The sequence below is a fragment of the Heloderma suspectum genome, chromosome 15 (assembly GCF_057233095.1).
Source record: "Heloderma suspectum isolate Gila_16-S chromosome 15, 16-S_ref, whole genome shotgun sequence".
Lineage (NCBI taxonomy): Eukaryota > Metazoa > Chordata > Lepidosauria > Squamata > Helodermatidae > Heloderma > Heloderma suspectum.
The window spans coordinates 4,498,174-4,524,042 of record NC_139472.1 but is presented as its reverse complement, the minus strand read 5'-3'; the positions used below and the strand labels follow the sequence as shown (position 1 = coordinate 4,524,042).

General features: G+C 49.1%; 1 protein-coding gene across 4 annotated transcripts; it reads right to left on the bottom strand.

Moving 5' to 3' along the window:
• Positions 1-1,325: 1,325 nt before the first annotated feature.
• On the bottom strand, positions 1,326-25,869 carry UBE2J2 (ubiquitin conjugating enzyme E2 J2). Of its 4 annotated transcripts, XM_084822181.1 has the most exons (9): positions 25,684-25,789; positions 25,331-25,486; positions 21,600-21,742; positions 13,799-13,929; positions 12,017-12,057; positions 9,547-9,649; positions 7,995-8,133; positions 7,731-7,811; positions 2,881-5,955 (listed from the first exon to the last, which is right to left on the bottom strand). In XM_084822181.1, the coding sequence occupies exons 4-9, from the start codon at positions 13,927-13,929 to the stop codon at positions 5,665-5,667; spliced, it is 786 nt and encodes a 261-aa protein (XP_084678307.1). In that variant the 5' UTR covers positions 21,600-21,742; positions 25,331-25,486; positions 25,684-25,789; the 3' UTR covers positions 2,881-5,664. The 4 variants fall into 4 exon arrangements, 3 of the variants coding, with proteins under 3 accessions (XP_084678307.1, XP_084678306.1, XP_084678305.1); XR_014786055.1 differs by lacking the exons at positions 21,600-21,742; positions 25,331-25,486 and adding an exon at positions 1,326-2,846 and having other exon boundaries at positions 5,535-5,955; positions 25,684-25,869; XM_084822180.1 differs by lacking the exon at positions 21,600-21,742 and having other exon boundaries at positions 25,684-25,869.

The window sequence follows — 25,869 nt, the reverse complement described above, 5'->3', positions numbered from 1 at the left end:
TTTCCTACAACTCCAGCTGCATAGAAAAATTGTTTTGGGGGGTCAGGTCTTTGCTTGCACCTCAACTAGGATTTGTTAATGGCTGCAACAAACTGCTGAATCCTTTCCTTCTGTATGATTTTTGAACAGCCGAACACATTTGGAGGTGGAGGGCTGGAAACACACAGGAGCCTGTGGCATGGACTGAGCGGTCAGGCTAGATGCAGTGTTGCGCATGTGGATGCATTTCATCATGTGACTGGGTTTTTTGCTTCTTCCAAACCAGGGCTAAGCTGGGGCCAGATGAGGACTGTCTTCTGGGGCTAACAGCGGACCTAGTCCTAGGTCATTATGGCCGTGTCCTCGATTCCAGTGCCGTTTGTTTCGCATTATATTGTATTATTTCTGTGTTTTAAAACAGCCCTTTTCGTTTTTTCACTGATTTTAATCCACCCAGACTTGGGGCTGTAATGAGAGGGAAAGGGTTAACTCGCCCTGCAAGGGCCATTATTTAGAAGAAAAAGTCATGTTGAAGGCAGTTAATTTAGCCTTCAACTAAATTTCTAATTTAAATGTCTAATTTAGCCGTGGCACGGGGTTTGCTGCCACAAGATGGCCACATTAAAATTTGTCATCCACGGGTAGGGAAGACAAGGGGGGCCTGTCCCAAAACTCTGCTGTGTAGGGCCCTCCTCCTCGGGGTCCCAGCTGGCTGGCCAGCCACTCACACTTCTCCAAGATACTCCATTCCGTTTCCCTTCCACCTCCATGAGTCAGCATCCATGCTCAGAGCCCATTGGGTGGGGTGGCCCCCCTTGTTTTTTGCACTTTTGCAAAGCTCGGGGTCCCGGGTCTCTGATACCTCCCCTCTCGTGCATGGATGGCACAATCTTGGCTGCATAAGGCTTGGAACTTGGAGAATGACCTTGGTGTGTGTGTGAGTGCAAGAAGGGGTGAGGGTGGGGGGCTGTCAATGCCAGTAAGCCTTGATGGCTTACTGCAGAAGCGGGCAACACGCGTGGGCCTCCACATATTGCTGACTGCAGCTCCCATAATCCCCAGCCAGCATGGCCAATGGTGAGGATAGGAGTAGTCCAACACCTGGAGGGCGACAGGGTCCTCACCTCCACATCTGGAGGGCAGCAGGGCTTACTGGAACTGCGTGCTCAGAGGCAGTAACTATTTTTATTATGTTTATATCCCACCTTTTCCCCTCCTGCAAGGAGCCCAAGGGGGCTCACAGGGTCGTCCTCCTCTCCCTTTTATCTTTACAACAACCCTGCGAGGTAAGCCAGGCACAGCCTGGCCCTAGAAACAGAAAAAAACAGCACCGCAAGCAAAAGGCTGGGTTAGAAGAAACATTCTCTTTGATGGCCTGGTTCTCTTTTTGCAGGAAGGTTTGCTGGTGTATAACATTCAAAAGTGGTATATGAACCGCAGTCAGGCTGACATGGTGCAGTCCCTCCTACACCACCTCCTCTTTATCTTTTTATTCATTTCATTGCATTTATATCCCACCTTTTTCCCTCAAAGGAACCCAAGGCAGCTTACAACGTCCTCCTCCTCTCCCTTTTATCCTTACAACAACCCTGTGAGGTAGGTGAGGCTGAGAGTCCGTGACCGGCCCAACGTCACCCACTGAGCTCCATGGCCGAGTGGGGGCTAGAGCCAGCGTCTCCCGAGTCCCAGTCCAACGCTCCCACCGCCACATCACACTGGCTCTGTGTATCAGTCTGTTCCCAGGGAAGGCGATTCCGTTCCTGCCCCACTTGTGAGCTTCCCAGGACAGATCCAGGTCCAGGCCCTGCTGGAAAGAGGATCGTATCGGCCCTTGATCTAATGCGGCACAGCAGCTCCCGCATTCTTACAAAAACTGCGTGAATTCATGGAATGCGGAATACGTTCGCACGGAAGGGGCTGGCAGAGGATGGGGGCGGGGGTTAAAATAAGGCTGCATGTCTGACTCCCTAGAACAGGGATGCGGAACCTGTGGCCATCAGTCCTACCCATTGACCATGCTGGTTGGGAATGATGGGAGTTGGAGGCAAAAACCATCGGGAGGGCCAGTGGTTCTGCCCCCCCCCTCTAAACAGAACACCAAGTTCAAAGCAACTAGTGTAGTGCAGCACAGTGGCTACGAGGTTGAGCTACGAATGGGAATGGCCCCAGTAGAATTTTGCCTGGCTGAATTGTCCCTCCACCCCCACCCCCACCATCTCCCAGCCATAATTCCCCATCTGCAATACGGGGACAACGTTGGCCTCCCATTCAGGGCTGGTGTTGCTCAGGACTGAAAGAGAACATCAAGGCACTATATAAATGCAGCACTCCTCTCTTTGCAACCTCAAGGATGGAAGAGCTGCGTTCGGGGGCAAAGAGCTCAGCCATTCCCAAAGCGGGACTGGATGTCAACAGAAAACTGTATCAGCAATTGCTAGGTGATAAATGTCACACTGTGCTTACATCTGCCTCCATTTTGTGCCTGGGTACGTCTCTGCACTACTTTGCAACTTTTTTTTGGGGGGGGGAGAAAAGTTCAGTCATTTTCAGCTCTCTCAAGGGGGCCCTGCGGATTTACTGTTTAAGGACTAAAAAGCCCTTAAACGTTGTGCCCTTTCCTTGTAGGGGGATCGCTCCAGCCACCTTAAGACCGCTGCTGTTTTAAGACACCCGCCCCCGTCCACTCCGTCCCCAAAATCAAGGTATCTAAAAACAAAAAAAGAGAGAGAGACACACACCACACTTCTTTTCGTAACAGAAAGAGCAGAAGCCTTTGTAGAAACAGAGATACATTAAGATCTTCTCATGACGAGAGCCGCTGAACAGCAGGTACAGGAGGCCGGGTTGAAGAACAATTATAAATAAAACTGGATCCAAAAAAAGGAAAGGGGAAAAAATAAACACAAAATCTCCAAAGTGTTTTATAAATACAGATCTTAAATCATTTCCTGCTACACTCGTCTCCCCCACCCACCCCATAAGGTCTCCTTTTAAAGATGTCTCCATTGTATGGATCTATCCCTGTTAGCTTCAGCTAATCCATACCTATTTGCAGAGAAATTGGTCAAAGCACATATTCACTGATTATCTAAGCTACATGGCTCATGGGTTTATTTAATGCTTTCAACTCCCCCTCCCCACACACCTGCTTTTAGCCCTCCACTACTACTTCAAATCATCCAAGTAGATTCAGAAATCCTATTCTCTTCTTTTTTAACAGACAACAGGAAATAAACGCTGTAGTCTAACATTTAAAGAAGGGGGGAGAGATCATATCCTTAAAACACAGGAAATAACTTTTATTTGAGCTAAGGGGAATGTTTTAGAAGAACCAACTATGTGGGGGATTTAAAAGTACAGATGCCTTGGCCGCTATTCTTTCAATAAGTGTCTGTGATTGTAAAGCAGTTGACTTTTAAAGAAATCCACAGACGATTGGGAAAGGCACTCGAGTTCAATTCTGGGCTGAGGCAAGCGATTTGATGGACCAGACAAAAAAAAATCCCAGCAATTAACCACATCTCAGGTGACTGAGCGGGATTTCTGGATGTGGGGAAAACATCTGTATGGAGCTGGGGCAAGTGACTCCTTTGGAAATTGGGACCCCTGAATTGTCACCTCACCGAGACAAGGGGCTGTATCTGTCAGGGCCTCACCCAATTCTGCCACACGTTGCCAGCCCTGCAGGAGCAACCGCACTGCTAACCTCTCACCCAGCGTAGCCAGCGCTAAAATGCAACCCTAAGCCGCTTTCTCCTAAACGCGGCAGAATCAAAGGGTTGGCGCTTTCCCTGAACTGCAGCACTTCAGGCTGCCACGGTATGCACCTCCTGCATGTTTTGAGTTCTCCCACATGCTAAAACCCTCCACAAGGGTGACTCAGTTCCCCTGAGGTGATAGCTTTCTACATGCAAGGAGCCGTCGAGAGAGCACGTCCCCCAGCACTCACATTAGCCCTACCTTGACTTACAGCAGAAGTGGACAACTGGAGGCCCTCTGGCTGTTGTTGGACTCCCAACGCTCGTTGTCCCTAGCCAGCATGGCCAATGGTCAGGAATGATGGGAGGCGTAGTCCAACAGCAACTTGAGGACCACAGGACCCTCCCCTCTACCCCCAATTTATAGTTTACTTTGCCCTCTTGCGGGGCGGGGGGGAGGGATTATATGCCCAACCAGAACAAAGTTACTAACAACTAAGCACAGAGGGTTGACCATCAATGCCTCATTTCCACACGCACTTGAAGGGCAAGGCCCTTTCCTAAAAGCCATGCGTGTCCCGAGGATCACAGCTTGGTGCGGCCTCACATCCAACACCAAAGGAATTCACTGAAAACTCCTTCCAAAACGACCCACTCTGGATTCCTCCCACCCCTTGTCTTAAAAAAATAAATCCGTAACTCATCTGTAACGCCCGGGTGGCCGATGTCAGAACTAAACATGATTGAAACCTTTGAAACTGCCTGTTAGACAAAGCTGGGGGGCGGGGGACCAAACACAGAATGCCAGTTTTAAAACCCTCCATTAAAAAATGCATGGCAGCAGGGTGGCCAGAGGTGGCCTTTCTTTAAGTGCCCATACGACAAGTTTCTCAGCTGGCAGCAATGGCGTGGGTTTCTCACGGGGCAGAACTAGAGCATAAAAAAATCCTAACGTCATTGTGACAACTGAAACAAATGGTGCGCACACTTCAAACGCGCATGCCGCTACCCTGGAAAAGGGCCATCACTCACCATGATTGCCCAGAACAGCCGGGGGTGGGGGGTGCTTCTTTTTTACGAAACAATATAGCTGCCTCTCTCTTAGTGCCAAGATTCACAACCGCCAGTATCTTGGGGGGGGGGGGAGGTGGAAGAAAGAAGGGGCTCCCCCTCACTTCAAACTCCCCCCCCCCTTTAAATAGCTTGTTGTGAAGGGAGTCTCACCTGCCCCCAGCACAGGACACAATACATTTAGTCAAGGATCTCGTTTTTATAAAAAAATCTCTTGGGCCAAGAACAGAGTATGTCAGGCGGCAGACATGTGACGCGAGTGTGGTTTGGGGCGGGTGGGGGGAGGCATCTGGAGGGAAAGGGGGATACTGAAGATCCATTCCCCTGCCTTCCCCCCGCCCTTCTCCTCCACAAATCCTTCCCCGTCCCCAAGCAGGGGATTCTCAGACATGTTTTCCCGTCAAGCAAGGCAGAATGCAGAGAACGGCGGATTGGGGGAGGGGTTAAGCACCACCGAATCCTCCCCCGCCTTGCACTACTATCTTACACATCACTGGGAATCCCGTGGTGCCCCCAAACACCACGTGCTCCTCTGCATTAAGAGCTTCAAGGATTTCAGAATGGGTTCAGTGTAAACTTAAAACCAAGACCCCCCAAACCCGCTGCCACTTCACCTTTAGATCTCGCTATTCCGCTTCTTTAACGGGAATTTTCGGCGGGGTGTGGCCCATTTCTCCTCGTCCTCTGCCCCACCCCAATCGCATCTGCTGCAAACTGGGAAGGCGGTGCCTTCTCTCCCTTCTCAAAACTAAACCCATGAGCCAAACAGGTATTTTTTTTGTTTACCTGTACATCACGGTACTTATCCCAGAGTCGGGAGCGTGATACCCATAGAGTCCCAAACACATTTGTGTGTGTGTGTGTTCCTGCCACTACCGCTAATTTTGGTCTTGGAACCGCAGGGAATAGAAGCACGTCACTCCTGCGCTATGCTCCTCAGGACGTACTTCACCGTATAGGCAAAGGCCGCAAAGCCAACTATAACAAACAAGTTCGCCAGAGCTCCGCCCAGGAGTCCATGGTTCCGATTGGCCTGCTGCAGGCCGGGATGGTTGGCGGCGGCGGCGGCCAACGGCACGTGCCCATTAAGGAGTGGCAGCCCATTCTGCCCGTGATGTGCTTCCCCGTCAGGGACGACGTCTGGGAGCGGGAGAGTTGGCGGCCGGCTGTGGAGATCTTCCCGCGCTTTTTGTTTCTGCTTGATTTCCTGGGATGGAAAGAGGAAAAGGTATGTGTGTGGGGGGGATAGTATTACTGCATTGTAAAATTAGATCTGTTCTTTACAAATGCAGCTATGCAAGGTGGTAAACTGAACCACCTCCTTGTCATTTCTGAATGCCCTCCGGGGGATGACAACTCCCCACAGCCTGGAAAACTAGCCTATCAGGGAGAACAATTCTAGCCAGCCTGCTCCTTGCTGTACTAATTTTCTACTTGCAGGGAAGTGTTTTGTTTTTAAGGAAAAAACCCCACAGAGAAGCCTTCCCTAACTTGGTGCCCTCCAAATATGCTGGACAACACCTCCTAGAATTCCTGACCACTGGCCCCACTGGTTAGGGCTGATGGGAGTTGGAATCCAAAACATCTGTAGGACACCAGGCTGGTCTAGATGTCCCTTTGGACATCTTGTAGAACAAAACATAGATGGTAATTTACTTTAAATTGGGGGCAGGGTATAGCTACACTATGGCAAATCTACATTTGTTTTTAAGGCTGCAAGGTTTAGTCAGATTATTCAATTGACTGAAAGCGTTTCACTCCATTAAAGTGTAGGGATGGCGGAGAATTTCTCCCCGAAACTTCGGGGGGGCCGAGCACCAACGTGTTCGGCCCCCCGAACAAGTTTCGGGGAGAAATCCTCCGCCCCCCCGCCCCCCCCGGGACGGGACTTACCTTCCCTGAATGTCCCTCCCGGCGGCGGGTCCGGCTGGCGGTTCGTCCGGTGTTCGAGCGGGGCGGGAGCGGCAGCCAGTCTTTCGACCGGCTGCCGCCCCCGCCATTGCAATCAAAGAAAAAAAAAAAACTGTCCCCTGATAGGCTACGTGACGATTCACGTAGCCTATCACGGCTAGATTTGCAAAGTCAGCCGTGATAGGCTACGTGAATCGTCACGTAGCCTATCACGGGTGACTTTAAAAAAAAAAAAGCGCGTACGCGAATGGCGGCCCCCATAGGGAGCCGCCATTCCCATTCCTTATTTGGTCGCTGTAGTCTACGTCAATGTTAACGTAGACTACGGCGAAAATAAGGGCAACGCTATTTGCGTTGCCCTTATTTTCGCCGTAGTCTACGTAAACATTGACGTAGACTACAGCAACTAAATAAGGAACGCGAATGGCGGCTCCCTATGGGGGCCGCCATTCGCGTACGCGCTTTTTTTTTTTTTTTTTTAAAGTCACCCGTGATAGGCTACGTGACGATTCACGTAGCCTATCACAGCTGACTTTGCAAATCTAGCCGTGATAGGCTACGTGAATCGTCACGTAGCCTATCAGGGGACTTTTTTTTTTTTTTACTTTCGTGTTCGCGGCCGGGCGAGGCGGGAAGCCTCCTCCCCGGCCTGAATTTTGGCCAGGCGAGGCGGGAAGCCTCCCCCCCCCCCGGGCCTGAATTTCGGCCGGGCGAGGCGGGAAGCCTCTCCCCCTGGCCTGAACTTCGCGGGGGGAGCAGCGAAGCACTCCCCCCCACCGCGAAAAAGCTGCGAGAAAAGGTAAGTGACTTTCGTTCACCCCTATTAAAGTGACACGTGCTCCCTGATAAATCAGAAAGCGAATTTCCCTCCCCGACTCAAAAAAAAATTTAAATTATGGGTCCTTTTCCCAATGTAACTATGCACTCTGTCCCACGTTACTTGAAAGAAAGGTGGAAGAAAAACAGATTAAAATGTAATAAGGAAATAAAAGGTTAGGACATTTAACACCCAGGCAGGGATAAAATCATCTCCTGTGCTGCCGAGGCAAGTTGCCAAATGTTCTACTTTACCTCCACCACGTCGGGGAACAATTCACAGAAGACTTTGTCTTTTACGTTGAATGCTAAACTCTGTGATGCAAGCTGCCTTTTCTGTTGAGAGAGAGAGGAACAGAGGAAGGGAGGGAGAGGGAGAGAGAGAGAGAGGAACAGAGGAGGAGGAGGAGATCAGTTTGGAGGCAGCGTTTTAAAAACAAAAGCACATCTATGTCCTTCTGGGGTGAGTTTGCTTTGGACTGGGCAGTGACCAGATTGCTGACCTGGGAAGTGACTTACCGTAAACTCTGATGTTTCTATACTGCCCAGAGTGGGACCTTTTTCAACCATAAAACTAAGAAGGCCTGTGAGGATCGTAGAGACCGACCAAGCTGGATTCCACGTGTCAGGGTGAAAGTCGGTAATTGAAAGACATAACCTGTGAGCGGAAGCACAAAGGGAAATAGGGGTCACCTATGGCACTGCCAAGAAAGGTGTGTGAGATGCTAAGAACACTCCCAAAGTTCTAGCCGCATCCAGGAGGTGGTGAGCGCCCCAAAGAGGTGTTTGCTTCTTCCTCTTCCCCGATGGCAGGCCGATTTCCCCATCCCTCCCCTCTTTTACAGGCTGATTAATTTTGGCTGGCTGACCCTGCAGGGGTTTAGTTAAAACAAGTGAACTGACCTGGCTTCATACTGGCTGACAGCCCTTCAGCAAAGCCTTCAAGCAAACTTACGCAGCGTCAAGGGTTGGAGACACTGTGCCCACCCCATCTGAGCGAAGCCATGCCCACTGGCACCCCCAAGCATGGCCCCTGCCATGGTGCACCCATATAGGCCCCCTGAGGAAGGAGGCTCTCCTCTCCATTCCCTTGAGGGAGCCTATCCCATAGGAGGGGGGAGGCATATAACTCTGTCCCTCGGCCTGTTAATCTCCCCTAGCTTCAAACTATATGGACTGCAAAGTGATATGCTGGTTAGGGAAGCCTGCCCCCTAGTGGCTGAAGATGTTACTGCACGCTTCAACCACATGGACACGTCTACATTACAATTACCTGATGTGCATTTAAAACAATATAATCCTGAGGTGCACACCCCTAGGAACCCCTTAGTATGCATGCCAAGTTTCTGGTGTCAAGGTGTCACAGTCTTGGCGCTATGGGGCAGACAGACAGACACAACCTCTTATAGAAGATTCATTTATTCCATTTTTAAACTGCCTAATGATCTGTCCTTAAGTTCACAGGCAGCCAGGGCATGACTGCGCTTGGCTAGATAGATCCATGGAGCAGCTCTGTGTAAACTAGCTTCATGTATTGCTGTAACAAGAAAAGGTAAAATTCCTCAGCAAAGCAACTGAGGATAAGATTAAGTCCAGCATGAATGGTGCTGTGAGAACGGTGCTGGAGGCTGAACTGACTATATTCGACGTGAGAATCGAGACTTGTCCTGGACGCTGCTTTGTTTTACAGACTCGTCCATAAAAGTCTGGAGGATTTAAGAAAGAGGTGTTGAACCTCTTTCAGCCGGAGGGCCAATTCCATTCTGGAGAAGCTCTCGGGGGCTGCATTCCAGTGACGGGTTGGGCCAAAGACAAAAGGGGCAGGGCCAAACATACCAGAATATTTTATCTTAATGCCAGTAACTAGGCCCTTAAGAGGGGCATTTCAAGCTTTTAAAATGGGGAAAATACTGCTTGAAACCACCAAATGACTGGTGTTTGAGGGAAAGGGGACAGGGTAGGGGGCATGGCTATCTGGGGAACCCTGGAGGGCTGGATCGGGACCCCAAGCAGGCCAGATCTGGCCTGCGGGCCTGAGGTTCTCCACCCATGGTTCAAGAAAATCGCTTACCTTGTGTTGCATTTAAATCTTCCGTTTGGTGTGATCATATAAATACTAGGAGGTTTAAAAGGAAATTCTCTGGGGAAAATGAGTTTCCCGTGGTAATAGCCACCTAAAACAGTGTGGGGGGAGAGGAAGAGAAAGAAAACCTTATTTATTTCACAGCAAAGCATCAATGAGATTACCTGAAAATCTGAGTCTATCCAAAGGGCTTGCAGGTTCGGAGAAAAAAAGACCCCCAAATCCTAAACTGTCGTGTGTACGTGTGTGTGGGGGGGGGATTGCTAAGAGCTACTTGAACAGAGAAGAGAGAAAGATTCATCTCACAGAGAGAACCAGGCCAGAAATCAGCAAAGAGGTGCATTTCGAATCCCAACACTAAACTTGGACTTCCTGGTTCAATCTCTACACCAAACTATGGCGTGCGCCGACCACAGTTTAGGAGTCGTGGCTCGGTGTTTCCAAACGTGCAACCAGACCGCTGTCTGGAGCTGCTCAGCTGCCCAGCGGCTTAGCCTCCCACCCTCACAGTGCGGTGGCCTTCAGGATGATGGCCCGCCAAGGGCTTGCCAGTTTGGACATCTCACCAAGACATCTCACCAGGAATGGCAGGAAGCAAAGCCGCTTCCAACTACGGTTTGTCCATGAAGACCCCAACCCTCACTCTCCGCTCTGGGACAGTAAAAAGACCTCTAGCAGAGGCACAGAAGCTCTGGACTTCAGGTCAAATCCATGCCCCCCCCAAGCCCCCTTTCCTCTGACCACCTCTTGTTTGGTGGTTTCCCAGCATTTGTGCCATTTCCCCCCCATTCTAAAGGGCTGAATTGCCTCTCCGAAGGCAGAATGACTGGAAGGAAGAGCTTTAAGCTAAAATAGGCTGGAATTCTTGCCCCCCCCCTTGCCTTTAGCCACACCCACCCCTAGAATGCGGTCCCCGAGAGCTTCTCAGAAATGGAATTCAGCCCTCCAGCTGAAAACGGTTCTGCACCCCTGACCTACGTACCATCTTAAGAAGGGCTCAGACAGACAACAGGAGACCCCACTACCATCAATGGAGCAGACCACATGAGGCCCTGTTGCTCCACCTGGCTCCTCTCCCCCTGCCTTCAGACAGTAAGATAATTTCCCCCAACCTAGTGCCCTCCAGATCTTTGGGACTATAAGTCCCAGCAATCCTGACCACTAGCCACACTGGCTAGGGTTGATGGGAGCTGAAGTCCAAAACAGCTGAAGAGCGATCTACAGTCTTTGGGATGGCATATCTTTCCTTCCCCCTGCACAATGCCATGTGGCACATGGGGTAAAAGCAACTCCAGTTTACTGCAACAGCCACCCTGTGGATCCTTCTGGATCAAACGACAGAATAGAAAACAATGGTTTGGGGCCAGATTATCAAAGGGCTGCCTCCTCCCATGCGTCTGATGGCCCTTTATCAGTCATTGGAGGCTTTGCTTCATGTTCCTTTGCCTTCAGAACCTTGGCTACTTGGGACACAGGACAGGGACATCTCAACAGAGGCGCCAAAGCCTTTATGGAAGCTCAGCTGGGTCCGTCGCTTTTAGTGTTTGGCCAGCCTTCTACAACCTGACATTGTGGAGTACAATTCCCATCATCCCTGACCGTATGCTGTGCGGGCTGGGGCTTATGGTACTGGAAGCTAAAACACTGGGAAGGAGCCAGGTTGGAGAGGGCCATGTTAGGTGAATGGTCAAGACCTTATTTCGCCCAGCTTTTGAATTGTTTTAACTTTGTCCAGACTGCTACAAAAGGTTTTTAGTGTTGCTCTGGATTTTAAACTCTGTTTTTCTGGGATTCATTGTGATTCCATGGCATGGATTTGTATTTAACCTATGTTGTAAGCTGCCTTGGGGGTCCTTGTAGCTGTAAAGGGGGACATAAGATCTTATAAATAAGACAGAAAGTAAAGCAGATAAAACAGTGTACGTATTCATAGATGCAGCTTCTCAACTTTGACAAGTTCCCCAGAGCAGTGACCACCATAGTAAGAATGCTAAATATACAACGGCAAGAACATTGTAAAAAGTTACCCATTAAATTAAGCTCAGTACAAAAACACAGCGGTATGGCACAAAAAGCAGGTAAGAGAGCATATGAGATCCTGCAGGCCCCCAAAATAAGGCCAGAATAAAAAGATCCATCAAATGAAAAGATTGCCTGGCACCTCAAACTTGACAAAGGTAAACCTCAATCCCCAAATGAAGCATCAGCCTTCAGACAGCAATCATGCTGGCCACGATCCATAGAAAGAGGGCCAATGAACACCAAACAGAGAAGTGCCAACTAAGGGATTAGCTTCAGGGGCTGTAGAGCTACTCATGCCCCAATCATAGTAGGGGGAGGAAAGTCAGCAGACCACACTGGTTGCAAGTCTGAAGCACGTACTGCTAACTTTCATGATTTCAGAATGGTTTGGGGAAGGTTTGTTTACTTTACAGTTTTAATGGAAGTGACGATTTACCTTCATACGGAGTCATCTCGGGTCCCCGTACAACGTAGTGCCTAAAGGAACAAAGGAGGCTTGTAATACGCATGCCAAGTTTCCAAGAGAAGATGGGAGGGAAGAGAAGCAAATCAGAAATACACTCCTATTTTAACCAGGTTCACTGTAGCCAGACCTGCACAAACCCTGTGTTTCTGCACAGAAGCAGTGGTATGAGGCAGAGTTTTCCATTTCTAAAAATACATGATGTAAAGCAACAGGGATCTGCAATGAACTGTTGCAGTGTGGAATTTTTCTGCTCGCTGTTCCAGTCATGCCCTCCTCCAGGATACTCCATTCCATTTTCCCTCCCACCTCACGTGCTGCCTGTCCCCCCAGCCCCTGTCAGTCAGTATGCTGCAGCCACTGAGCATGCTCAGTCCTCATTCAGCTGTTTTTGGGGGTCCCCCCCTTAGGGTATTTTTTGGGGAGGTACTCCTGCAATCCTTGGGTTTCCCCCTCAGCCTGCGATGCCTCATCTTGTTGAGTGGGTGCTGCCATTTCGGCTACATAAGGAACAACACTCATAGCCTGAACAGTGGAAATAACAGGGAATGTTAACAAACAGAAACAATAGTAGTTAGGTTGTAAGTTGTGTCCAAACTGGTAATTAACTATTTCAGGTGACTACCCCCAAGACTTGCAGAGACGTACATACACGCACACACTTACGAATCAGCAGATCTTTAGTACGTTAAGGGTTTCAGAGCCTCCACGTTTTCATTTTAAAATTTAAACAATGTAAGGGAAGTGTATGCTATTGAGTTGTGGGTCTTAAAACATTTACCCAGTATTCCAGTAGGACTATTTTCCAAGATTTGAATTTGGCTGAAGGTGACATTTCAATCACACTGCGTGCGCTTCATGGAACTTTTTTCTAATCCAACATTTCAGCTCAACTGAGTACTTGGCTACTGGAAAAACTTCTGAGATATTGATATAGCGTGAAAAAGTAAGATGGCATACTTTTAAAAAAATGTTTACTGAGCACAAGTCAAACAAAGAGAAGCACTGTGGTGTAGTGGTTAGCGTATTGGACTTGGAAGCCCTGGGTTCTAGTCCCCACTGAAGCTCACTGGGTGACCTTGGGCCTAGCTTATCTCACAGGGTGGATTGTGAGGATAAAATGGAGTGGAGAAGGATCCTGATCATCACCATGGGCTCACTGGAGGAAAAAAAGCAGGATATAAATATAATAATAAACAGACAAGTGCTGCTTTGTGGTTCAATTACTATTTTTAAATTTTAATTGCCCTTATCTGACCTCACTGTGATTTTTCTTCCTTCTCATCTGAATATGAAGAGGAAGGGGGTTAAATGTGAATGTTGCTATTGTTAGCCAAACTGGGATTTTAAGCAGGGTATAAATGTAACAGTCTATCCAGTGCTAGCTGATTGCTGAGATTACTGATTTTGATTGGTGATCTATATTCTTTATGGATCTGTATTGAAAATGTTTCTATCGATTTTTATTATATCCACTTTGTGTGGGTGGTTGTTTTTTTTTTTATCTTGTACACTACCTTGAGAGGGTCCCCGCCCCTAAAGGGAGTTTAAACATACTTTTAAATAAAATAAAGAAAGAAATTCTTGCAAAAGAAGGCCGGAGTAGGTATGTGTAAGGTGCCTCCTGAGATGGTACCATCAGCTGATAGCCTGGGGAAATAGGAGCACTAGGGGGAGGGGGAGGGGGAGGGGGTGTCACCCACCCACCCTTTGCATTCACCATAGACACATAGCCAGATGGGTTCCCATCCTTACCATTCAAGGATATTTGACGGTAGAGGCTCAGCACATATGTAAGGCACGGGGTCTTTTTTAATGCGCAGGTAGTCCTGCTTGAGGCGCTGGGTGGCTGTCGTGGGTGCACGCTTGTTGCTCGTGCTGCTCATCTGGGGACAAACAGACAAAACATTACGTAGACCTCTTTCTGCTTCAGGGCAGCACTCCATTCCCGAGAAGCTCTCGGGGGCAGCATTCCAGTGGTGGGCGGGGCCGAAGGCAAAGGGGCGGGGTCAAACAACTAAAACTACCAGCGCCTTTTAGCTCAAGGCTCTTACCACCAAGGAAGCCTTAGGAGAGGCATTTCGACGGTGGGGGGGGGGGAACCTGTGCAAAAGCCAGGGAACCACCAAATGACCGGCAGTCGGGGAAAAGGGGTGAGGCCATCTGGGGAACCCTGGGGGGGCCAGACTTGGCCCACAGGCCTGAGGTTTAACATGCCTGATGTTTAACATGCCTGATATACACAAACCTCAGTTGTTTGTACTACAACAGTGGCCAGCAGCAGAAGGAACCCCAAGAGAGCTGGAAGATGACTTCTTTTTTTACTGCCACCATGCCTGTACCCTATTTTTTTTAAGCATCACCACCTTTTTCCCCACCCACCATTTTTACTATGTTTACTACCATCATTTTTACCACCACCATTTTTCCACCATCATTTTCCCACCATTTTTTACCATTTTTACTACCACCATTTTTTTGACCACCCACCATTTTTACTGCCATCATTTTTCCCACCAATTTTTTTGACCACCCACTGTTTTTTACCATTGTTGACTACCACCATTTTTACTACCACTTTTAGCCACCCACCATTTTTTACCATTTTGATTACCACCACTTTTTACCACCACCATTTTTTTTAGCTACCATCATTCCTGTACTTTTAAATTTTTTCCTATTGCTCCTACAACAGGAGAAACTGCTGCCATTCCACCTGGCTGGGCCCCAGTGATTGAAGGAAAGGAGAAAACGGGTGGGAAGTGCCAGGCCAAATAGAACTTCACCGGATGGCCCCAACTCTGCCCACTATTCGCCAGACAGCAAAACCTTAGCTATCAAGTAGCTCTGTTCATGGTTCCCTACCGGGGGGGGGGGATTTCTGGCTGGTGGGATCACCCTTGTTTTTCACAACAACCCTGAGATCAACTACGCCAGGTGCAAAATTGTAGTTCAGGCAGGCGGACATTCACTTATCAAGGAACGTTGATGCCTCTGAGTACATCCTCAGCCCAGGAATTTGTGATCAGTACCAAAACTACGTTCACAGGTCCTTTCATGCTAAAACCCACTCCCGGTTTCCTCACCTTCTAAGTGTTCTTTTTCAGTGACTTAATTTAGGGGGGAATCACTTTTTAAAGCATTGCTATTGTTAAACCATTAGGAGTCACTCTTGCTGATCTACTGAAAGCCACCCAGAAATGGTCACGACCTCCCTTCTGCCCATCTCTGAAGGAATGCAAAGAGGAGCAAAGAAGACTGCAGGAATATCGTTGAAGGAAAAGAGGACAATTTTTTTCAAAGGATATGTTGAGCATTAGCACAACACCTCAGAGTTTTGAGTGCTCATTTCCAGCAGAAACATCGTTTGTGTTACGTACTGTTACCCTCTTTGAGTCTCAGAAAAAGGGGGTTATCAGACAGGGCCTTCTCGGCAGTCGCCCTAACAAGGGGGAACTCAATGATGTGTGCTTAGCCCTTTCTGTTCAGCGCTCACCTGAAGACCTTTCTATCTAAAGCTACCTTCATTAAAATTTGTGATTGGCTCGTGTGGTCGCAGCAGCTTTGCTGCTGCATCTGTTACATCTTGTACCTAACCATGTTCCCGTTTGTACCGTGTTCTGTGAGGGCACAGCCCTGAAAAGAGGTTCCAAAAATTAATTAAATAAATAACAATCTTACTAATCATGCACGTCCCAATCCTTCCAGAATAAGAACCACACTGCCTGCTTCCAGAACACTTGTTTCTTCTTTTTAAGAAAATGAGTTCTGTATCCCTGTCTCTCTTTTTCAAAAGGAGCTTGCTGAAATCAGAAGCAGCATCAACAAAACAAAATCAAAAAATAAAAAAAAAGGAAGAAAGGAAGGAAGGAAGGAAGGAAGGAAGGAAGGTCAGCAAGTCTGTTCTGAGGAAGGAAGCAGAAGGCTGATACTTCTGGAACAGGGATTGCTGGGGGGAAAAAAGCCTGCCGTCCAGTTCCGGCACACTTCAGGACCTCTAGCTGCTTTGCTTTGTTTCTGGACATGGAAGAGAAATCTGGGAGGCCTTGTGGAGGGCAGGAAGGCAGATAATGGGTTGAGAAAGGCAGCAACTGAGATGAATATCTGAAATAATTTCACTTTTAATTTAGTAGGGCAAATATTGGGAGTGGAGGGCAAGAGGGAGATGATTGCAGGCCCCATGAAGCCTAAAGACATTGGCTCAATTCAAGTGATCATCCAAACCACACACTCCTTTTCTTCCTTCCTCCATGCTGATTTCCTCCTCCATTTCCATGTTTCTTCTCAACATCGCTTGTTGTGACATCCAGATCAGGCAAACCACGGTTTGCAAATCCACTTCAAACCATGGTTTGAATCGGGGATGGCGCCCTTGTGGCCCTCCAGATGTTTTGGCCTACAACTCTCAGAAGCCCTCACCATTGACTACAGTGGCTAGGACTGAGAGCTGAATGCCAAAGCCTCGTTTAAATAAAAGGCCTGGAGGCTGGTGCTAGCCACAGGGGGTGCAGGCGAGTTCATAGCACATTCCCCATCCTCTGAACCATGGCTTGGATGATTGTTGAAACTGAGCCACCATGTGGTATCAGTTGTGTATCCACTCCAAAAGTGATACTGAAACTGACCAGCCGCAACTGAGCACATATCAGTGTTTAACTACCATTTCTGACCTGAGGAGAAGGAACCAAAAAAAATGGCATTTTCAAGCCTTATTTTAAAACTGCCTTTCTCCTAGTTGCCTGGGGCCAACAGGGATGGCCTCCAAATGACCAAGCTAGGAAGAATTTGGAAATTAGAAGAGCTGGGTTGTGTGCGCATTTTCTTTTCAGTTTTTGTACACATTTAACTAGTAGAGGTATTGGCCAATAACTACTGCAAACTCTTTTGCCAGGTTTGTTTTAAACGTAGCTTATTTATTTGTTTGATTCGTACCTGGACTTTCTACCAAAACACGGCACTCAAGGCAACTTGGGTATCTGCCCCTAGAGAGAGTCCATTCACCACAGACTCAGCAGAGTGCAGGAGGTTCTGTTCTGACTCGGCAGCTTCCTAGCAGCTGCCCATCAAAGGTCAGTAATTAAGCGGGAGATAACAAGCCCAAGCTCTGGCCTCCAGAGCTCGTGTAAATCCAAGTACTGCTGACTGGATGGAGCGAGGAGACATGAAAGCAGACACAGAAGCATTGGGGAATGTTTAAAGCAGGGGTGGTAATAGGTGGCTGTCCTGGCATCATGGGGACTGCAACTCCCACCAGCCCTAGTTGATAGCCAATGGTGGGGGGCGATAGGAGTTGCAGTCCAAGAAGTCTGGAGGGCCACAAGACAGCCAACCCTGACTTACAGCCAAGGAAATGCTTTGGCTGTTCCAGCCAATCAAAACCAAAAGGAATCAAGCCAAGAGCGCAACACGTACGAGGAAAGGCTACAACGTTTGAGGCTTTTTAGCTTATGAAAACGGTGAGTAAAGGGGGGCTTGAAATAGAACACAGTGATTGCACCTCTCTCCTAATACTAGAGCCCAGGCGGGATATTCGGGACAGTTAAAAAGAAGAACTTCCGCACACGGCACATAGTCAAACTGTGGAATGCGCTACCGCAAGATGTAGACACAGCTGCCAACCTGGATGGCTTTAAAGGGGGATCAGACAAATTCATGGAGGACAAGGCTCTCAATGGCTACAGATCACGATGGTTATATGTTACCTCCAGCATGCCTCTCAATACCAGTTGCTGGGGAAGGCAAGCATGAGGGTGCTTTTGCTCTCATGACCTACTTGTGGGCTTCCAGCAGGCACAGGGCTGGCTGTGAGAACAAAATGCTGGACTAGGCGGGCCTTTGGTCTGATCCAGCACCGCTCTTCTGAGGTTCCCATGCCCTTCATTGCCTTAAAGTCATTTTGATGTACGCAGGGGGGCTTCTGGCCTTGGGGGAGTGGGAGGCTCAGTATGTTCTTGTGAAAGACCGTTCGCTGAAGGTCGCAAAGCTGATAAAAGTCAGCCTTAAGTACACTGCGCACTTGCAACGTAAACTCTTGGAGGCAGACAGCTAAATCCAATTGCACCACAGGAGGAGGGAAGATCAAAAGGAGAGAGAAAAACAGCCTGGCTTCTCCCACAGACGTTCAAGGACTATTTTGGGAAAAGGAAGGGAGGCGAATTGCACCCAAGAAACCATCTAAACTTTTTGTTACAAGCAACTGACTGGAGTTCAGGTGGGAGAAGCGGGGCCTTGTGCATCCATCCCCAAATGTAAGTAGGTCTCAGGTCAGCATTGTCTAGCTGCAATCACCCAGCTTAGTGATTTGACTAAGCATCGGTGGTGCTAATCCCATAATAAGAGCACACATCTCCATCCACATCCAGAAGCCACGCAAAGGCGAAAGTCAGGGGTCCCAGGTACCCTCATCCTGATAAGCCCTTCCAAAAGATCCTGGACCTCTTCCATTTTGGACTCTCGCGTCTCTCCTCCATCTGTGCCAAGCCCCCATCATAAGGCTTAGAGCAGGAGGAGGCAACTTGGTGCTGTCCAGATGTTTTGGAGCACAAGTCCCAGAAGCTCCAGCCAGCATAGGCAATGGCTGAAGCTTATGGAAGGGGTTGTTGGTGCTTCTGGAGGGCACCAGGCTGCCTACCTCTGGCATGGAGAGTCCCCACCCACACCCACCAATGTCCATCACTGACCAATTCTCTTCCAGGAAGAGCCCACTGCCAAAAAGGACATCCCTGAAGAAAGGATACGTCTCTGCTCTCCCAGCCCTCAATCAGGCCACCTATTAACTTGAGGAGGGGGGTCCCCCCACCCTGTGGTCCCTTCCCCACTCCCCAAAATCTACCGACCTCCCCTCAGTCTTGTGTGATCCCCACCACCAGTCTCTGCTATTTCCCTACCAAACTGCAGGTGTGACTTCACACAGCCTTCCCCACTCTCACGCCCTCTAGATGTACTGCACTTCAACTCCCCGCATCCCCCAGCCAGCAAGACATAATAGCTTCCCCATACGGCAAAAGCTCTTCCAGAAAAGGTGCCCCCTTACCACCAAAAGTACGTTTCAAAAGAAAGGATTCGCTCCACCGCCCCTAATTTTTCTACGCTGCTCATCCAACAACCTAAAAAGAGACCCAGAAGAGCATGAGAGGTATTTTGCCCACCTCTGGCAAAGAGGTATTTTGCTCACCTATGGCAAAAGAGCCCCCCAGTGCAAAAGAACACTTCCAGAATAAACCCCCAAATCCATATAGTCAAAATACCTTGAACAGGCCAACTCAAAGACAGTAAAAAAAAGTGCAAGCTTTCTCAAAAGTGTGCACATTTTTTGCGATCTTTTGACTTGGCCTGATCAAGGTATTACACTATATGGATTTTAGACTTTTTCTTATGGGCAGCATGACTGGCTGCCATTGTTTTCGTCAGAATACAGCTGACGTGCTCTCGTCAGAGAAGATCTGCCCTTCTACCGCTACCACCAGCAAAGGTTTTGCAAAACCTCTCTCTCCACCCACCAAGTGCTCAAGGGGTCATCCTGCTGCAGCAATTTCTCCAGCACTTGTATAAAACCCTCCCCAAAGCCTAGCTCGCATTGCCTCCCACTACACCTCTCCTCTCTTCAGCCATGCTGGCTAGGAACGATGGGTACTGCAGTCCAACGATTTGGAGAGTACGGGCTGGGGAAGCCTATAGGGACTGGCAGCCACACTCCAGGGTTTACATCAGGCCTGCCAGGAGATCCGATGGGTTGAACCTGGAACCTTCAGCATGCTCGACCACTAAGCTACGCTCTTTGACCCTATTTTTATCTGTGAAATATTGGAGGTTATTAGAGATATGCTTTGACAGGTGGGGTGTGGACTTTCTGCAACCCAAAGTGCTTCCACTACGAAACAAGGGAGGGGAAGGCACAACTCAACTGGTAAAACTCATGCTTTGCATGTAGGAGGCCCCAGGTTCAATCCTCACTGCCAGTCAGTGTCGACAGTACTAGGCTAGATGGACCAAGATTCTGACTCTGTGTAAGACAGCTTCCTAGGTCCATATAGTGCAGTGGTGGGCAGGGAGAGTGGTGGCCCTGCAGAGGTCGTTGGACTCCAACTTCCATCAGCCCCAGCCAGCATGGCTAATGGTCGAGGGTGATGGGAGTTGTAGTCCAACACCATGTAGCGGGGCGCAGCTTCCCCACTGATGCTACAGCGGAAGGGTTGTAGCTCAGTGGTAGAGCCCCTGCTTTGCATGCAGAAGGGTCCCAGTTTCAAGCCCTGGCATCTCCAAGTAAAAGGTAGAGATGTGAAGGCTTGGAAAAATACTGGGAAAAACAGAAAATGTGGGGGGAAAACAAGCCCCCCCCCCCAGTCTTCCAAATATCCCTGTGAGGAAAAAGAACAAAACTTTTGTTGTTGTTTCTGTTTCCCCTGCTCCATTTTTTCCCTTTTTTTTCTTTTTCTAGGCCTTCACATCTCTAACCCTGGAGTAAAAGGCCTGGGAAAGGCCTCTGTCAAACAACGAGTTCAGGAAAAAATTTGCCATCGGAAAAAGGCTATGGGTTAGATAAATTTGGAGGATAAGGATCCCAACATTCACAAGTCATAACAGCTATGTGGAACCTCCATGTCCAAGCACAGTATACAACAACAAAGGGATCAAAAACCAACAACAAAGGGAATTAAGAAAACACTGTTGTAACAGCCAAAACAAAGACAGAAAAGACAGCTGCACCGAAGTTTATGGTTCCCAACGCATTGCAAGAATGCCTCTTCATCAAGAGCAATTCTTATTTCATCCAGAACTTCCCAACGGTGCTCAGAACTCCTTGCTTCTAACACACACACGTGGAAGCAAGGCATTCTAAGCATCGCTTGGAAGGTGTGGGCAAAAGAAAAACTGCCCTTGTGAGATGCAAGATACCATGTGAGAATCCTCAAAATATTTGCTCAGGGGTGGGGAACCTGTGGCCCTCCAGATGTGCTGGCCTAAAATTCCCATCAGCCACACTGGCTAGGGCTGATGGGAGTCGTAGGCCAAAACATCTGGGAGGGCACAAGTTTCCCACCCCTGCCTTAATTATTTACCGTATTTTTTTACCCTGCTCTTCAGGCAAAACAGGCTCCCAGAGCAGCTTATAAAACAATAATGAGTCATGCCCCACCTTCAGGCTTACAATCCAAAAGACACGACAGGCTTACAATCCAAAAGACACGACACAAAAGGAAAAGGGGTTGGGAAGGAGGAGGAGGAGAAGAAAAGAAAAGAAAAAAGCAGAACTCAGGCACCCGTTCTTAGCTGCTGGTTTTTAGATACTGGGGCCAAACATCAAAGGAAGGCCTTCGTGACTTGCTTGCAAGCTTCCTGGATAACCTGGCTGCTTGCCTGCTATTGTCAACAAGATGCCAGGGTGATAAACACTTGGTCTGATCTAGCCAGACAATTCTTTTCTTATGAAGAACTCATGGTGGACAGCTTCGTCAGAAGCTATTGGCCAGGACAACTAAACAAAACCACCATGTTCAGAGGCACTGTACCTCTGAATACCAGAGGCCGGGGACAAAGGGTGGGAGTAGGTTGTTACCTCTGTGTGCCCCTTGTGTGTTTTCCCAGGGGCTGGGTGCTGCGGAAAACAGGATGCTAGACTGGAGAGACCCTTGGATCGATACAGCAAGCTCGCTTTTTTCCTTTGGGAATGGAACCTCCAGATGCAGAGGCAGTCTATCTCTGAACATAAAAGGTTGGGGACAGGCAGTCAGAGAAGGCCTTTGCTTTCACAACCTGTATGCTGGAGACATCCAGCGGAAGATGACTGGCAACTGGATGTAAATTAGACAGAGCTGGGCTGATCTAGAACGGAAGTTATTACAGTCTTATAAAGGATTATATGCATTTCCAGGGAACAGGGATGGCTAGGAATGGACTTCTGTGTTAAGAAGCAGTGTACCTCTGAATACCCAATGCTGGAGCAAGGGGTTGCTCCCTTCATGCCAGGCTTGCTGGCATCCTAGACACTGAGGGAAACAAGATGCTGAACTAGATCAACTTGAAGCCTGACCCAAGAGGGAAGTTCCTCTGTTCTTATAAAGTAGGGATGGGGAACATGTCGGCTTCCAGATGCTGGACAGCAACTCCTATTGTCCCTAACCATTGGCTGTGCTGGCTAGGGCTGATGGGAGTTGCAATCCAACAACATCTGGAAGGCCACACCTGTTATAAAGGGTTAGATAAGATTTACAGCAGACAGGTTTATTGGCAGCTACTAGCCAGAGTAAATTATGAAAACCTCTATGTTCAGAGGCAGTCTGAAGAAAAAAAAAGTTGTCAGGTGGGCTGGTCAGGGCACACCGAAGTGGGCTCTCCCACACTGGAGGCATTCAAGATGAGGCTGGTCAGCCATCTATCAGGGATGCTCTGACTTGGATTCCTGCATTGAGCAGGGGGTTGGACTCGATGGTCTTGTAGGCTCCTTCCAACACTACTATTCTATGATTCTGTGATTCTATGAAAGGCCTTCTTCACACCACAGACAGCCAACCTGGAATTCAGTATCTCAAGGTGCGGTGGCCACTGGCTGATGACTTTAAAAGGGAATTTTAAGATGCCTATGGAAGATAGGTTAAGGGCACTATCCTATCGATTGTGCCCTTGCTGCTCAGAAGCCTCCAAACTCAGAGGCTTCCAAGATTCCTACGCCCTGCCAGGCTGAAACCACCAGGGCAGAAGGGGCAGTGGAGGTGATCTTTGCCTCCCCGTCCCCCATCTTTGGCACTTTGGAAGGAGCAGGAAGGAGACCGGGGGAGGTTCAGGACATCTCATATCCTGACCTCTCCCATCTCCTTCCCTCCCACTGGAGCACCATTTTTCTCTTCCTCCAAGGTCACTTTTCCAACCTCGGAGGGCAGCCGGCACGGTTCTTTCCACACCAGCTGTGAGGGGGAAAGGGAGGGATCTCTGAGGTCAGAGCACTGTCTCTTACCTCAGACGGGATTCTCTAAGCAATCCTATGCTCCCTGAGATGCTCTCTCGGCAGCCATAGGATTCCCCTCTAAGTCTATCAGCAACTATTAACCACCATGATAACCAGAAATTGAACCTTCATTTTCAGCAGTAGTATACCACCACAGGTATACCACTAAATATCAAACACTGAGTACAAACAGAGAACAACTGTTCCCACAGGCATCCGACTGACCACAATTTGAAATTGGATACTGCACTAGGTGAATTCCTGCTCATGCAGCAGGACTCCTCTTGCATTCCTCAAGTTTTCATCGCATGGAATTAACACAGCCCTTTCCCCACACCCCCAAGCCTGGCAGCTTTAATTGCTTGGACACTGTCCGTTGCCTGCTCTGCATTGTAGTCAAAGAACACTATGCACACCCCCACCCACCCCCAACCAAAAGCCCTAGATTTCTGAGCAGCAGAAAAGGTGAGATAACCCCTGCACAACTAGAAGCAACAGATAACCACCTCCTTAAGGATGGGCAAACTACCATCCAAGCCCAATTCACAAGTGTTCCAGGGGAGGAGAAAGATACTGTTAATGCGTCAAACAATGCCCACTTGAATATTCATCCCAGCTACAGCGCACAGCTAACTTATAGAATAATTGCCCATAAGGTGCAGTAATGGCCACTGACTAAAATGGCTTTAGAAGAGAGCTACTGTGGTGTAGTTGTTAGAGTGCTGGACTGGGCCTCAGGAGATCAAGGTTCTAGTCCCCACTTGGCCATGAAGCTCCCTGAGTGACTTTGGGCCTATCACTGTCTCTCAGCCTAACCCACCTCACAGGGTTGTTGTGAGGATAAAATAAAGAGGAGGAGAAGGATCATGTAAGCTGCCTTGGTTTCCTTGCAGGAGGAAAAAATCTGGGATATAACTGTAATAATAAAATAATAAATAAAATAAAGAGGATTAGAGAAATTCATGGAGGAAAATTAAACTACCAACAGCTACCAGTCATGACAGTTCTACAGACCTTTCATGTGCAGAGACTGTCTAGCTGTGTGCACGAGTTGCTGGCAAGCAAACAAAGGTGGGGCGGGGTGGGAAGAATCGCCTTCATGTCTTGCTTGTGGGCTTCCCTTAGCAGGTGATGCAAAAGTTCCATGTGTGGGGTTTGATTTACCAAGGCTCATTCACACATGCATACAAGTCGATGCTTGGCTGCAAGAGATTCAGCCCAAAGCACTTCCCCACACGGTAAGCATATGGTACTCTCTGCAACTGGGATGCAGCGACGGGGACTAGCTTCAACAGCTCTAAAGGAGGATTATGTGCCCTCCAGATGTCACAGACTACACTTCCTATCATCCCTGGCCATTGGCCATGCTAGCAGGGGCTGGTGGGAGTTGTACTCCAAAACATCTGGAATGTGCCACATTGGAGAAGGCTGGATTAGGCAAATCCACCAAGGAGGTAGAGGAAGAGCTCTGTCAATGGCTACCAATCGGGAAAACAACATGAAACCTCATATGAAACTGCCCCATAGAGAGTGAGCCGATTAGTCCATCTAGCTCAGTACTGATGACACTGACCGGCAGCAGCAATCCAGCATCTCAGGCAGAGAAAGCTCCTTCCCATTACCTGCTACCTGATCCTTTTTAACTGGAAATGCCAAAGACTGAACCTAGGACATTCTGGAAGGGGCCCTGACTCAGTGGTGGAGCACGTGCTTTGCATGCAGAAGGTCCCAGGTTCAATTCTCGGCCTCCCCGGGTAGGGCTAGGAAAGAATCCTGCCTGAAACCCTGGAAAGTCAGCATCAACAATACTGGGCTAGATGGACCAAGGGTCTGCCTCAGTCTAAGGTAGCTTCCTAAATGTCTCCTGAGTTAAATCTGGAAGCCATGTTGCTACTTCCAATGGAGGTGTAGCTCAAAATCGGGTGATGGGAAAGGCCTTTCTCTGCAAGAGCCCCTGCCAGGCAGTGTCAACAGAAGTGGGATAGATGGATGAAGGGGCTGACTCGGTATAAGGCAGCTTCCTAGGTGCCACGTACAGAATCATAGAATAGTAGGGTTGGAAGGGGCCTACAAGGCCATCGAGTCCAACCCACTTGCTCCTTCACAGGGAGCAGCATTTTATTTATTTATTTATTTATTTATTTACAACATGTATATACCCCTCCACATCAAGGATTTCGGAGTGAACAGGAGACAAAAACCGTAAAACCCGGCATCAAAACAGTCACGACGTTTTAAAAGGAACTGCAACAACCTTATACCTGAAACAGCCCATTTCCTACACCAGCCTTCCCCACCCCGGTGCCCTCCAGCCGTGCTGAATGGCAACGCCCATCATTCCCTACCTAGGCTGGCTAGGAGCGATGGGAGCTGTAGTCTTAACACACCCAGAGGGCGCCGGATTGAGGGGACACCGGTCTCCCCAGTTTCAGAGGCTCTCCACGCCACCCGCTGAAGAGCGAGCACGCTCAGGAAGGCCCCGCTCCGCTGGCTGACCGCCGCTGGAAACAGGATACTGGGTTAGGAGGATCTTTCGGTGCCGGTCCGGCGAGGGCGCGATCCAGTTCCTATCTTCTACTGCCCATGGGGCTCCATCCCTAAGTCACAGAGAGCCCCGGCCGGCTCCGCTCCCTCCCCCGCGGCCCGGATCCGCCCGCCCGCCCTTGCCTCCTTCCTGGCTCGCTCGCTCTCGGCTCACCTCTCCCCGCTGGGCTCGGGGCCCTCCTGCGCGGCCTCGGGGCAGGGGAGGGAAGGAGCGGGCGCAACGCCGGACTCGGCCCCGCAGCCTGGACGCGCCGGCGGCTCCCTCAGGCCCCGCTGCCGCTGCTCCTTCCCGCCGCCGCCGCCGCCGCGACCCTCCAAGATGGCGGCCCGAGGCAGGCCC